This window comes from Pituophis catenifer, unplaced genomic scaffold (assembly GCF_029215685.1).
Source record: "Pituophis catenifer annectens isolate HBS135680 unplaced genomic scaffold, rPitCat1.0.hap2 SCAF_1, whole genome shotgun sequence".
In the NCBI taxonomy this organism is placed as follows: domain Eukaryota; kingdom Metazoa; phylum Chordata; class Lepidosauria; order Squamata; family Colubridae; genus Pituophis; species Pituophis catenifer.
Window position 1 is genome coordinate 306,869,424 of NW_027256881.1, and position 14,450 is coordinate 306,883,873.

Genomic DNA, 14,450 nt, shown 5'->3' on the forward strand with positions numbered 1-14,450 from the left:
GCTAAAATGACCTGTAAGTGTGGATTTTTTTTCTGCTGACTTCTTATTGAGCTATCATTATGCAGCAGTGGGCTGCTGTGAGACTATTAAGGAAATGAGCCTGGAATAGATAATGAAAAGATAATGGCCTCTTTTTGAATAAATATTTTGAAGTATGTCATTAAGTTACATGCATACTATCCATAACGGTCAATATCCAAATAATTATTTTATGTGTGCCTGACTTCTTGTGCCTAAAATAATTTTTTAAAAAATCTGTTAAAGTTGAGCATTAAACTTGACATGCCATCTATGTTGTTTCAAAAAGCTGTTTTTGAAAATTATCTCTATTTTAAGAACAGGCTGCCTAGAGTGTAAGTGGGTATATTCAAGAAGTATAAGCACGAAGTTCTCTTAAGCAGGCGTAATAGCTGTGTTTGGTTTAGATTATAGTTAAGATCTCCAGGCAATCAATTCCCTGGCCTGGAAGTAAGAAAGGGGGAAAGTATAAAGCAAAGCCAATAAGGAATTATTCCCCCTGAATCAGACCCAGGGTTCGGAATGTAAGATTATTCCATAAAAATTTTTTTGGAGAGAGTAGCTGATGCTTTCCTGGTCCCACAAGCATTTTTACTCATTTTTCTTTCATTTTTAGAAAACAGAACAGTAGAAGCTAACTTTTCCCAGTTTCTCTAGTGTCTTGGCTAAACAGCGTTGCCATTACAGTGAAAATCTTCACAGTTTTTAAAGCTTTTAATCACACTTTAGAAAAAGTTTGGAAAGGAAGACCAAAGTATCTAAACACTCATGAGCAAAATAAAATAAAATAATTCTATGGAATCCACTGATAATTCAAAGCTCAGGTGTCTTTAAACCACAAGAAGTATTGTCCAGTTATTGTAATAAGAACCATTGTAATATGTTTTAATACTAATTTCAGGTTGGATTGTTAGAAGAATTGACTCCTGAGAAAAAAAAAGTTTGGGCAGAAAAGGGTCCATTTTCAGCTGCTGCTGTGGTAGTTTTAAAAAGAAAGCAATGCCAGTCTAGGTTTAGAAGGGATATTGTGATACATAAATCCTCAGTCGAATAACAGAACTTCCTCTGAAATTGATGACAGTGTTAACAGTGACCATCTCCAGGTCCAACACCATGTCACGCGGCCCCTTCAGAGGACGGGTCATCACAAGAGTGGCACTGATAGGTCCAGTTTGCTGCATGGAGAAAGCCAAGGAAAAATGTTGAAATACTTCAAGCATAGGATGTGGCCAAAAGCTGTCTTCTTAAATATATGTAACAAAATCATGGCTTTGTTATGGAAGATTTATTTTTGTTGGTGTCTCAAGGCTGTGACCAGAATCACTATGAAGAACACTTATAGCAGATCTGTGCCAAACCAGAGTGTGGTGTTGGTGCTGAGCTAGAATGTATTGGTTGGGGGAGAGGCTGAGGTCTGCGTCTGAACTGAGTCCTGCACCAACAGTTTGCACTGAAACCAAGTTGTCATTTCACTTCTATGGATCTAGTGTTGGATAAATACTGTGTGAATGCAAAGAGCTATTGCCCACTGACTGGTGCTTTTTCTGGTTCCTTTTTTGATTGACTTTATTTATTGACTGCTACTAATGTTCTGCAAGAGTTGGAGTAGCAAATAGGATGGATATTGTGCAGAAGGAACAGATTGGGGAAATAGCTCAAAAGAAAAGAGGCCGAGGTCAAAAAACATAGAAGGGAGGATCATATTTATTTAATAACTGCTTATTTAAACAATTGATTTTTCACCTGATTTGGTTCCCAGTAGCTGAAAACACAACTTGAAACAATAGAGCCAGTCTTGGCTTCTAGAGATTGTATAAATTTCAAAGAAATAGGTGTCTGAATTGTTTCTCTTGCTTCTTCCTTCTTTCCACTGATGGAAGTGTTTGAGAAGGTGGAAATTGCTTTGTCAAATGCCACTTAAAATTGCATCCCCATCTAGCCTTCCTAACCTTCTTGGAGAGAAGACTTTAATTCACTGTGCCAAGTTCTGGAGTGAATTAAAGCTCTCTCTTCTGCCTCATTGCCTATTCTACAGTGCTCAAAAATAAAATGATTATATTGAGTAAGGTGGGAATTCCATCTAATTAACACCATTGTTCCAGTTAGCATATATAGCCCCCAGAAAAAGTCACAAACAGGTTGTTGTGGAGCTAACATCCATGTGATCTCCAGTACTTGCTAAGTAAAGACAACACTGCCTGTGAATGTCTGAAACTGTCTTTTTCTTTATCTCAGGTAATGGCACTCACCTAGTGTTCTTTATAATATGAATATTTTTGTGATTTTATTGTTTAAACAGTAACCTTAAAATAATACATATTATTTTGAAAAGAAGACAATGAAAGGGTCTATTCGTAAATCTCACTCACCCGCATATAGAATTCTCTGCCTTCATTTCCTGATTTAATCTGAAAGATGTAATAAGCACCAGGGTAGCGAGAGGTTGCCTGCATCTGAAATACATCGGCGGGCACAGTACGTCCTGATACATCCATGTCTCTGTACAAGATGGTGAATGGCTGGTCTCTACAGCTAGGGTTTTCAGTTGGACATATACAGTGACTGGTAGAACAAAAAGAAAAATACTATTATTATTGACTATGGTTCCATAGCTAGCCAAATGTTTAGATTGCACTTGACATTTTTGTCCATCTATCAACCTGCTGATTTACAAGGATGTTTTAATATGATTTTAATAAAGCTTAACAAATTTATCATGGTGCATTATGGTGAACTGTTATGTTAGCTATAATTTCATACCTGTTATTATTTTTGCTGTTATAATCAAATTAATATAAGCCAATAAAAATGCTACTTTCTTTATTACTGAACAGCAAACACATGAGTGCTATTTTTACGCTGAGATAGTTAAATCTTAATGTATCTGTTTGGATGTTTTAATATTTTATTTTGTATTTTATTGATCTACACATTTTGCAAATGGCCCAAAGATTTGTTGTTGTTGTTGGTTGTTGTTATTAGAGTATTGTGTTACATTATCCAGGAGACCACAATGCTATTGCAGAGTAATAGTTTGGCTACCAATTTACCAGCTCTGTTGTGAGACATGCTTGTACGCTTCCCATGATGCACCACAAGAAGGTGAGCTGGCTTCATACCAGAAAGAAAGACAAACAGCTTCTGAGCATCACCTAAGGCTCCCTCCCCTCCCTTGCAAACGGCTCACAACCGGAAAGCTTCAGAATCTGACTGCCTGCACAAAGCACCAACTCATTTTTCCACAGAAGTGGTACCTATTTATCTACTCACATATAACATGCTTTCAAACTGCTAGGTGGACAGAAGCTGAGGCAAGTGATGGAAGTTCACCCTGCCACAAAGTGCTAGTACTTGAACCGCTAAAGCAAAGCGTCATTAAACTACTAAACTACCGTGCCTCTCAAAGGCTTGGTCAGTGGATGATGTGAAAATATAAAGAATATGAAGAGTAAAATATTTCAGAACATAAAAGAATAGTTTTCATTTCAAAAATAAGATGACGATCCTTGTTATAATGTAATATACATGATAGAAAAAAAAAGTAAAAAAGCATATCAGGTTTATTCCATAATTTTTAAAATTTGGTATGCATAAATTATTTGAGCATAAATTATTGTCAAAATATTTATAGTTTGAATTCATAAATCTAAATTCAGGCATGGCATAAATCATTTTTAAAATGTTATTTTCCATTTCTTTTGTTTCTCTGGGTGTTTAATTATGTATTTGACATTGCACTTTTAACATTGAAAAGAGATCAGAGATGACAGAAGAGCCTTTAACAGAGGATGGGTGATAAGCAATGTATTACTAACATACTTATGACATATCTATAATTAAAAACTCAATTTTAAAGACAACTGTATATATTACAGGAGAACATGATTATGACAAATGCTCTTATTATTTCATAAGCACTTCTACTTCAAGAAGTGTAAACAGTTGAGTATTCTGCCATCTGGTGACCCGATAAAGAACTATTTTATAAGTTTTTTATCATTGAACATTTCCATTCGGAGAGGATAAAACTTGAAGGAATGAGTTTAGAACAAAACTATGGAAAATTGCAAACCATTCTGATAAGTATTTCGTATATTTGAATATGCTAGTTTAGAAGACATGCATATCATAAAAACTACATTTTTAGCTATTGGCTATTTCATATGTTACACAGCTAGAAACTGGATTTGAAAATGACTATACTTTCTTCTGGAGACTTTGGACCTGGCTCTGTTTGTTATCTAGCACGCTGGCTGTATGAAAAATGGCAGCTTACAGGAGGACGAACGGAGCCGGTTTCTATCATTGTTTCACTATCGATGGGATGTACCATCTTCCCCATGGCGAGTTGTCCAACCATCGTGAGAGGCTGGTTGGACGATTACCCTCGAATTGGTTGGAACATTGGACTCCTCCACTGCCGTGAGAGGACAGTGGAGACTCTTCCGCTTATGGTCAACCTGCTTTTTCAGGACAATTTGGACTATCATGGAGCCCTGGGCCATACCTTATCACTACCTCAGAACTTAGATGTACCGAAGGGCACAGCTTCTTGCATTGCGAGACTCCCCCCTCTCGCAAGCCTGGCCCTCTACGTTATCGAGGGCCTACCTCAATGACGGGTCTTGGAACCCAGAGAGGTGGCATGCGGCGAAGAGGGGGTTGAGGGGTTTTTTATGTAAATTTTTGGAAAAAATTTTAAGGGGTCCCAGGGGGGGGAGGTAAAACTGGAACTAGGGTAGTGGGTTTGGGGGATAACCCACCAAGGGGAAGGTCAGGCCTGGCCACTATACACGGCGGGGGGGGTAGGAGTTCTGGAGGAAATGGGGGGGGGTCGAGCTTGTCCAGATTGTGTTTTTACCATCGGTACTGTGAGGGGGAGGGGTAGATATGGCGGGAGCAGGGGGCCATATCATGTTAAGGGAGCGCGCACCCGCTGTCTCCATGCGGTAGCGTGCTCCGGCCCCCAAGGCTCCACTCGTTCTCCAGGTTGCACAGACCCTCAGGGCCCGGGCCTTCGGCTGATGTTGTGCAATGCCAGGTCCGCAGTAAATAAAGCCCCCCTCATTTGTGATCTTGTTCTGGAGGGGGGCGTGGACCTGGCAGGGCTTACGGAGACCTGGTTGGGCCTGGAGGGAGGGGTCCCTCTGGTAGAAATGTGCCCACCAGGCTTCCACGCATTCCATCAACCGAGGTCTCAGGGGAGGGGCGGGGGAGTAGCGGTTATTATTAGAGAAGGTTTTAGGCCGAGGGAGGCCACTGTTCCTCAGACGGCCGGTTGTGAGACCCTCCTTGTGAAGTGGGGTCATGGGGTTCAGATGGGTTTGCTGATCACGTACCTGGCTCCCTGCCACGTGGCAGCAGCCCTGCCCGAGCTACTCAACGTTATCGCCGCGGTGGCGGTTGATACCCCCAGACTTATGGTCATGGGGGATTTCAACCTGCCGTCCGTGGGTGAGACGTCTGAGGTGGCTCGGGAGTTCATGGCTTCCATGACGGCTATGGATCTGACCCAGCTAATTCATGGCCCTACGCACATGGGGGGAAACACACTGGACTTGATTTTTGTCTCTGGACAGTGGCTGAGTGATCTCGAGATAGGGGACATAGCCATCGAGCCCTTGTCATAGTCGGATCACTCTCTCCTTCGCCTTGATCTTCGAACCGCTGCTCCCCGCCGCAGGGAGGCGGAACCGATAAGATGGTACCGCCCCAGGCGCCTGATGGAACCTGATAGGTTCCAGATGGAGCTTGGGCCAATGCCTGAGGTCCTGGCTCACGCCTCGACTGGAGACTTAGTGGCCGCCTGGGATAGGGCGGCCGCTGGAGCTCTGGATCGAGTCGTGCCTTTGCGGCCTCTGACCCAGCGCCGATCTCACCTGGCTCCTTGGTTTACCGAGGAGCTGAGGGAGATGAAGCGCCGGAAAAGACGCCTAGAGAGTAGTTGGAGGGCCAGTTGCACTGAATCTGACTGGACACTGGTAAGATCTCATATTAAGAATTACCTAGTGGCGATAAAAGCAGCGAAATGTACTCATCTTGCTGCTCTTATTGCGTCAGCAGATAACCGCCCGGCCGCCCTGTTTAGGGTGACCCGCTCCCTGCTCCACCAGGAAGCGAGGGAGGACCCCTTGGAGGGAAGAGCCGAGGACTTTGTTCAGTATCTGTATGACAAAATCACTCAGATTCGGGAAGATCTGGACTCCGACTGGGTAGATCCAGTGGGGATGACGGAGGCAGGTCCTGAGAATGTTATCTGGGATGAGTTTGACTCTGTGACCCCTGAGGACGTGGACAGGATTCTGGGTAGACTGAATGCGACCACATGTTTGTTGGACCCGTGCCCCTCCTGGTTAGTGCTGGCTTCCCGGGAGGTGACGCGAGGCTGGCTCCAGGGGATTATAAATGCTTCATTGAGTGAGGGTGTCTTTCCCGCCGCCTTGAAAGAGGCGGTGGTGAGACCTCTCCTCAAGAAGCCTTCCCTGGATCCGGCAATATTGGCTAATTATCGTCCAGTCTCCAACCTTCGCTTTGTTGCGAAGGTTGTTGAGAGTGTGATGGCACGACAGTTTCCCCGGTACCTGGATGAAACGACGTATCTAGATCCGTTCCAGTCGGGCTTCAGGCCTGGGTACAGCACGGAAACGGCATTGGTCGCGTTGGTGGATGATCTCTGGAGGGCTCGGGACAGAGGTTGTTCCTCTGTCCTGGTCCTATTAGATCTCTCAGCGGCTTTTGATACCATCGACCATGGTATCATGCTGCACCGGTTGGAAGAGTTGAGGGTGGGAGGCACCGTACTACGGTGGTTCTCCTCCTTTCTCTCCGACCGGTCGCAGTCTGTGTTGACAGGGGGGCAGAGGTCGACCCCGAGGCCCCTTATATGTGGGGTGCCACAAGGATCGGTCCTCTCGCCCCTTTTGTTCAACATTTATGTGAAGCCGCTGGGTGAGATCATCCGTGGTTTTGGGGTGGAGTACCATCAGTACGCTGACGACACCCAGATGTACATCTCCACCCCAGACCACCCCAACGATGCCCTTGAAGTGATGTCCCGGTGCCTGGAGGCCGTACGGATCTGGATGGGGAGAAACAGGCTCAGACTCAACCCATCCAAGACCGAGTGGCTGTGGTTTCCGACGTCCCGATATAGTCAGCTGGTGCCATCGCTGACTATTGGGGGCGAAGCATTGGCCCCCACGGAGAGGGCTCGCAACTTGGGTGTCCTCCTGGATTCACGGCTGTCTTTAGAAGAGCACTTGACGGCCGTGACCGGGAGGATTTTTCATCAGGTTCGCCTGATCTGCCAGTTGCGTCCCTTTCTGGATCGGGACTCGTTACGCACGGTCACTCATGCCCTCGTCACCTCCCGTTTGGACTACTGTAATGCTCTCTACATGGGGCTCCCCTTGAGGAGCACTCGGAGGCTCCAACTGGCGCAGAGTGCAGCCGCGCGGGTGGTGATGGGAGCGACGTGGCGCTCCCATGTAACGCCCCTCCTGCGCGAGCTGCACTGGCTCCCGGTGGTCTTCCGAGTGCGCTTCAAGGTTTTGGTTATCACCTTTAGAGCGCTCCATGGCTTAGGACCTGGTTATTTACGGGACCGCCTGCTACCACCAATAGCCTCCCACCGACCAGTACGCTCCCATAGAGAGGGGCTCCTCCGGGTGCCGTCGGCCAAACAATGTCGACTGGCGGCCCCCAGGGGGAGAGCCTTCTCTGTGGGGGCACCTACTATCTGGAACGAGCTCCCCCCCGAGATACGGAGGATTCCGGATCTGCGTACCTTCCGTCGCATGCTTAAGACGTTCCTATTCCAGCAAGCCGGCCTGACCTAAACTTCTCCGCTTTTAAATGAGAATTTTAAATTTGGTTTTAAATTATTGGGGTTTTAAATATGGTTCAGCCAAGTTTATTTAATTTGTTTTATCTCTATTTTAAATTTTGTACTTTCATGTTTTATTTTTATGGCTGTTCACCGCCCTGAGTCCTTCGGGAGTAGGGCGGTATACAAATTCAATAAATACAAATACAAATACAAATACTATGCACTCAACAAGTGGCAATCCAACTCTTGATACCTTTAGGAAATAAATATTTTCAGTCATTGGTCAATTTCATATTAAGTTCATCTCTCAAAAATAATGGGAGAATGCATTCTAAAATCAAGATTGAACAGGGCTAGCAACCGAAAATAGCAAGTGCAATTTGAAAAGTAACTAAGCACTATATAATGTGCTTCTTGGAGAATATGATTTCCCTAATTTTTCCTATTAATAAATTACTCACTTTTCATTGATCCGGATATAAGGATCCTCGCATCTTACTGGGTCTAGGCACTTGAATCCTCCTTGGACATTAAAACATGTTTGCTGCACGTTACAAGTGTGATTCCCAACCTCACATTCATTAACATCTAAAATGAAGGAAAAAACCCAGAAAATATGGCATTGTAATAAATGAGTTAGTACACATTGTTCGTTCATAATAAAAACAAATTTTTAAAAAACTTTGTAGGGCTGAGCCCATAGGATGAAGGACTGGGGTCTCCCACTTCTGGGTCTACATATTCTCGCCCTGCCTTCCTGGCTTTGAATAGCAGCCTGGTGGTTTGGGCTGCCAGTTCATACCCTGCAGTGCTTTACTTGGCAATCTCCCTTTAACACCTTCATTCTTTAAGACTGCACCAATTCAGTATTGGAAATAAACAACTATAATGCAACATTCAGATCACAATGATTTATTTGCTTATTCTTTGCATTGAGCAAGATTATAAATTGCAGTAGAAAGGTTGTAAGATTCCTGGTTAAAACATATCTATGAAATAAAACAGAGTCTTGAAATAGGTCTTTCCCTACTTCACGTGGATTATCCCTTTTCCTGGAAACCAATAAGTTAATTCCATGGGAAACTGTAGAATCTCACTGATTTCTGGCTTGGTCTAGAAACTTCTCTTGAATAAGTTTCCTTCCATGATGTCCCAAATTTCCAAAAAGCCTCAAATTTCATGAATCCAGCAAAGAGGAAGCAACTAATGTAATTCCTTTGTATATGATACAAAGTCTGGCTGAATCTTACAGTTTGTAGTCTGAATGTCTGCCATAAAGACTGGGATGTTTTAAGTGACTAAGGTTTAAGGCTGCAATTTGCAACAGTCCTATCTGATAGTCCCCTTCCGTAATATGACATTTAGCAATAGCAGCAATAGCACTTAGACTTATATACCGCTTCACAGTGCTTTTACAGCCCTCTCTAAGCAGTTTACAGAGTCAGCATATTGCCCTCAAACAATCTGGGTCCTCATTTTACCGACCTCGGAAGGATGGAAGGCTGAGTCAACCTTGAGACAGTGAGATTCGAACTGCCAAACTGCAGTCAGCTGGCAGTCAGCAGAAGTAGCCTGCAGTACTGCAATCTAATCACTGCACTACTGCGGCTCTTTAGTATATTTAAGAGAGTCTTTTCCAAACCATTGCCCAATGTTCAGTGGTCTTGGGGTATATTGGATTTTAATTCCTGCTTTCAGTTAGCAATGATAGCAATATCATCTGATATAAATCTAAAACAACTGTGGACAGTAACAGATAGGGATGCTGGGAATGGACCATGAAAATCTGGATTTGAATCTCATCACTACGAAGCTTACTGGGCATCCTTAGGGAGTTTATGTACCCACAACTTCATCCATCTGATGTGACTATTGGGAGACTAAAATGAAATTACGCATTGAAGTCTAGAGATCTTCAAAGGGCTGGTGAGATGTGATGAGGAAATATAAAACAGGTTTCCATTATGCATAATATTGGACAGTGAAGCTTTCTGATGTGTGAGAACAATAATTGAATAATGATCAGAACAGCAGATTTTATAATAGAGGAAATGAGATTTATTAATAGGAAGATTTAAAAAATGCTTTCTCTGAGTTTGTTTAGAAAGTAAGGCAGAAGAGAGATCTCAGATTAGCACTTAACTGCATTCATGTATGCGGAAAGCGGAAGCTGGCCCTGAGACCTGACCAGATGCAAGGCATTGCGAGAGGAGGCAAGGTGAGACCAGCGGAGGAGCCTGAAAGAACCAGCAATCTGAACACTGTTAGCTAATTGGTGTAAAGATAGTTCATCCCTGCAGTGCACCAAGGATAGGCGCACAAGCGCCAATTGGAATGAACTAGCAATCTGCATTGTGTCTAGTATGTGTAGACTTCCCTGACATACACTAAATAAATAAAGCAATCTCTTAAATAAGGAGCTAGAAGAGGGATAAAGACAGAAGATAGACTTTAACTTTTTATCTACTACCTGTTGCCCACTTGTGGTCAGTAGAACATGTACCATTGGATTTGAACCTTCAATACAAAAGGCACTGAGTGATCACAGCTTTACTTCAGATTTTGAGAAGGATTAGTTTTCTAAAGAGGTTACTTAACATTGGTTACAAAAAGCACATAACTTCTTTCACCTCTCCATTTCTGATAATTTTTTACATACTGTACAATAATATATTTTTAAAAAATCATCACTGTATCTCTTGTCTTTAGCAAACTAAAACAAAAATACTTTTCTTGCTAATTGCCATTGATAGACATTGGGAACTAATAATTGAAATATGTTTAGTGGATTTTATAGCCAAAGTAGATCTAGGATCAGCTTTTTCCACAATGTTCATCTGTGCAGAACAAACACTTTGTATAAATGAAATATGCTTCACAGAAAAGAGAACATGTCACAAATGACTGGAAGAATGAAACCTTAAGAGACCCAAGTGGAACTTGCTTGCTATTGGGGAAAACGATAGCATAATTTGTGAAATATCTGGGTAATCTCATCTACTACACAGTCTTGAAATGTATTTTCCAGTTTGTAAGCCAGTATATTTTTGGCAAAAGGAAATAATGTTTGGCTGATTATTATATGTTGGAATGCACCAGACGAGAGGGATATATTCATAATTGCTACCTGTACTATAGAAACTGACGAGGCCAATCTTACATGTAGAAATACTAAACATAAGGAGCAAACTCACTAACCCACTTGGAAATCTCTACAGACTGTACTAGTTTTTTAACTCTATAGGCTTTTTGTCACAGTTTCTAGGAAGATACTTTAAAAGAAGGGTTGAAAGCATCAATTGGACATGATTTTACTATAAAGTGAAGCACTGAGGAGAGAAGACTGTCAGACATCAATAAAGGATCCTTACTTTCATAATTTGACCATTGATGAGTAAATTGTATAATTTATTATGCCTCCTCATATGTTTACAACCTCTTTCAACCAGTCTGTCAATATAATCAGTTGAGTTTATGGAGACCTGCAGTAGTTAAACTCTCATGGTTGGTTGATCCTTGTGAGGCGAGCTCACTCGAGTTCATTCTATGTTATTGCGTATTATGAATATGAGTTCATAATATAGTACTAAGATAGGCTAGGGTTTAGGCTAGTTAACTAGATCTGCCTATCTTGGATATCTTAGGGAAAATCATATGGATATAACTTTGGCAGATATGTATGTTTATATATTTTTTTATTTTTCCAGTTTGTAGGGGTAAATAGGGAGTAGGGACAGATGAGGGCAATTTCTTGCTCAGTTGATCTTTCCCCTTTCTAGATGGGTTTCATCATAAATTAAAAACTTGCCTGTTTACCCAAGCCTTCTATTGGTTTCTGTATTTTTTTTATTACATGCCTAATTACTGTTGTTATTATTTTTATTAATTTATTTTTGGTGTTTTAATCATTTCAGAGTTTTTGTGTTTCTATTGTAATTTTCAACTCTTTTTTGCTAATTTCTTCAACTTTTTAAATGAAAAGTGGTACAGAAATACAGCAAATAATTATATTAAAAATGAGCATTTAGTACACACAGCTTTCACTTAAAAATGTTATTTATATCCCAAGGCAGCATGCATAGCACTTACCCTATGTTTCCCATAATATTTTATTTTTTATTTTATTGATCAAATTTCTACACCGTCTCTTGTGTAGATAATAAATCCTGTGAGGTAGGTTTGGCTGAGAGAGGGTGACTGCCCCCCACTATCTTGATAGGTACACTCTGTCAGACTTCGATGCTATCTCAAAATAAATGAATTTCCAAACTGCCAATCTTTAAGGAAATTTTCTCTTTATTCGAGTACAGCAACCGGATCATGGCTCGTGCGGTCAGGACTGACCTTTGGCCCCCAATCCGTCCCTTTCCGATCCCCAATTCTCTGCTTCTCATTGGCTATCTTCCAAGTCACTCTCCTGACTCCTTTTCTCGTCAGTTCACAGGAATGTTTCCCCCCTCTTCATTTCCAAGGAGACCGAGCTTCAAAGGGATTTAGCAGGCAAAAGTTCAGGCTTTATCTCCCATCTCAGCTCTGACACACTACATCTTTCAAGCTACAGTAAAACTGTTGTGGTCCGCTAGCAGAGCTGGCAGCAGAGTCAGACAGTGAGGAAGCTGGGAAGGAACATGGGCCAGTCCTGGAGTCTGGGGAAGGCCCAGATGAGGGCTCTGCATCGGAGGCAGAGATGGGACCAGGGCGATCTGGGAATGATGCGCAGACTCCGGAGCCTCCAGAGTCGGACAGCAGAGAGACAGAGGAACAGGAGGAGCCTGTTCCTAGTGCGCTCATGCGCAGAGCTGCCAGAAGGTTAGTTAAAACAAAAGGGACGACTTGGGAGTAAGGCCTGGAGATGATTGACCCCTTCCATAAGGCTTAAAAGAGGAGCAAAGGCACGTGGGCACTTTGCAGGAAAGCAATGTTGTTAATTCTGTTCCCAGTTGGCAACTCTGTTTGATTCTGGAATCCATGTGGCTTTGCCAAGTAGGTCTTTGGCAGAGGGTCAAGGGAGTTAAAGGTTGGTGATTATCCCAAAGGACTTCTCCAGAAGGACTTTTTGCAACTAATTGGGACTCAGCTGTGAATGTACGTAATTGACAGCTGTTTCAATCAAAGAGGTTTTTGGGACTACTCGTTTGTTTTAATGACTCAGGAAGCCTAGGTCACAACAAAAGCTTGGGTTTACCCATTCCTAGCCCAACACTTTAACTACTGTACAAGACTGACTCTCATTTAACTTTACCAGAGGTCAGGAGAGTCCACATGCTATGGTTAAAAAAAAAAAGATCAAGATGATGGTCACAATGATTTAATCAAAGCCTGCACATAAAAAAATAAAAACAACAAAAACAGATGGAACTTTGATTATACCATGGTGGCTGACATCTTGACCTTTTAACCATAACCTGTGGATACCTCTGATAGCAATTGAGTTTTAACTACAAGTCTTATACTATCCTTTCTCAGTTTGGATATAAATGTATGAACAATTGGTTGTCTATAAATCTACTTATTTGTATTTCATTAGCTACACCAATTGCATTGCTTTTTGGAGGAAGAAAAGCAACAAGCTTACTGATCTTGGCCTCTTCCTAAATAAGAAATAGAACATATATGAACTACTGGTGTGGTATACCCACACGAAGGCTATGTACCGAATAATCTTATATTTATACCCATCTTAAACTCAGCAAACAAACAAAAAAGGGTAAGGAAACTACTGAAAAGGAAATTGTGTTATAAAAGCTTAGTTCTGCCAAGTAAGTCAATCAACAGTTCTTTTGAAATGTGCTCCCTGGATGCATAAAGAAAAGTTTTGCAGTCACAAAATACTTTCAGAATGTTTAAAAAGTCGTCTGTTATTCATAGCTAGTAAATAAGAGTGCAATTAGTATAGAATCAGTTTTCTCCATAAAAGCCTTCCCAATTGCAAAATATGATGCAATATACAAAATACAACATGTGTAGAAAAGTATAACAGCATTAGGTGACCTTTAGCTTCTCTGGAAAATAGTTGGTTAGCCAGAAAAGCCATTAACATTTCTCATTTACTTATGCTTCAATGATATTGTGTAATAGCTTTCAATACTATCTTTTTGTAATGAAGTTTGCAAAATCAGATTCCCTTAGCATTACTACTCTTTCTATTTTTTCCAGAAGAGTAACTACTGACTCATTTGCTCTCTAATTATATTTAAAAGACAAAATGTATGCAATGTTCTTACCCTGACACCGAGTATCCTCAACAAGAACGTAGCCAGACGGGCAGAAACAGTAGTAACTACCTGGCTGATTAACACATTCATGCTGGCATAGAAATTCTGAGAAGCTGCATTCATCCATATCTATAAATATAAGAATATGAAAAAAAGGATGCTCATTCTTAATAGAAATACTATTACTTGTTATCTAAAATTGCTATTTTAGATTCGCAAGTGACCTAGTAGCAAAGGTAAGTGAAACCTACCCCTGAACTTAATTTTCAGCAAATCTGGAGTATACTGCAGCACATTGGAAAAGACACAAAAATCTTGTGAACATAAATAATTCAATGTAGTTTCTGCAAAGGGCTACTCAAGTAAAGAATTTCACAATGTTGCGAAGA

General features: G+C 41.7%; 1 protein-coding gene across 1 annotated transcript in view; it reads right to left on the minus strand.

Annotated features, from left to right (window-relative positions):
- Positions 1-929: 929 nt before the first annotated feature.
- The window catches only part of FBLN5 (fibulin 5), a 48,819-nt gene continuing 35,298 nt past the window's right edge, over positions 930-14,450 (minus strand). Inside the window, exons 8-11 of the mRNA XM_070931503.1 lie at positions 14,071-14,190; positions 8,308-8,434; positions 2,388-2,580; positions 930-1,193 (exon numbers count right to left, since the gene is read on the minus strand). Of these exons, the coding sequence (XP_070787604.1) occupies positions 1,032-1,193; positions 2,388-2,580; positions 8,308-8,434; positions 14,071-14,190 (602 nt within the window). The 3' untranslated portion in view covers positions 930-1,031. The remainder of the gene's footprint in view (positions 1,194-2,387; positions 2,581-8,307; positions 8,435-14,070; positions 14,191-14,450) is intronic.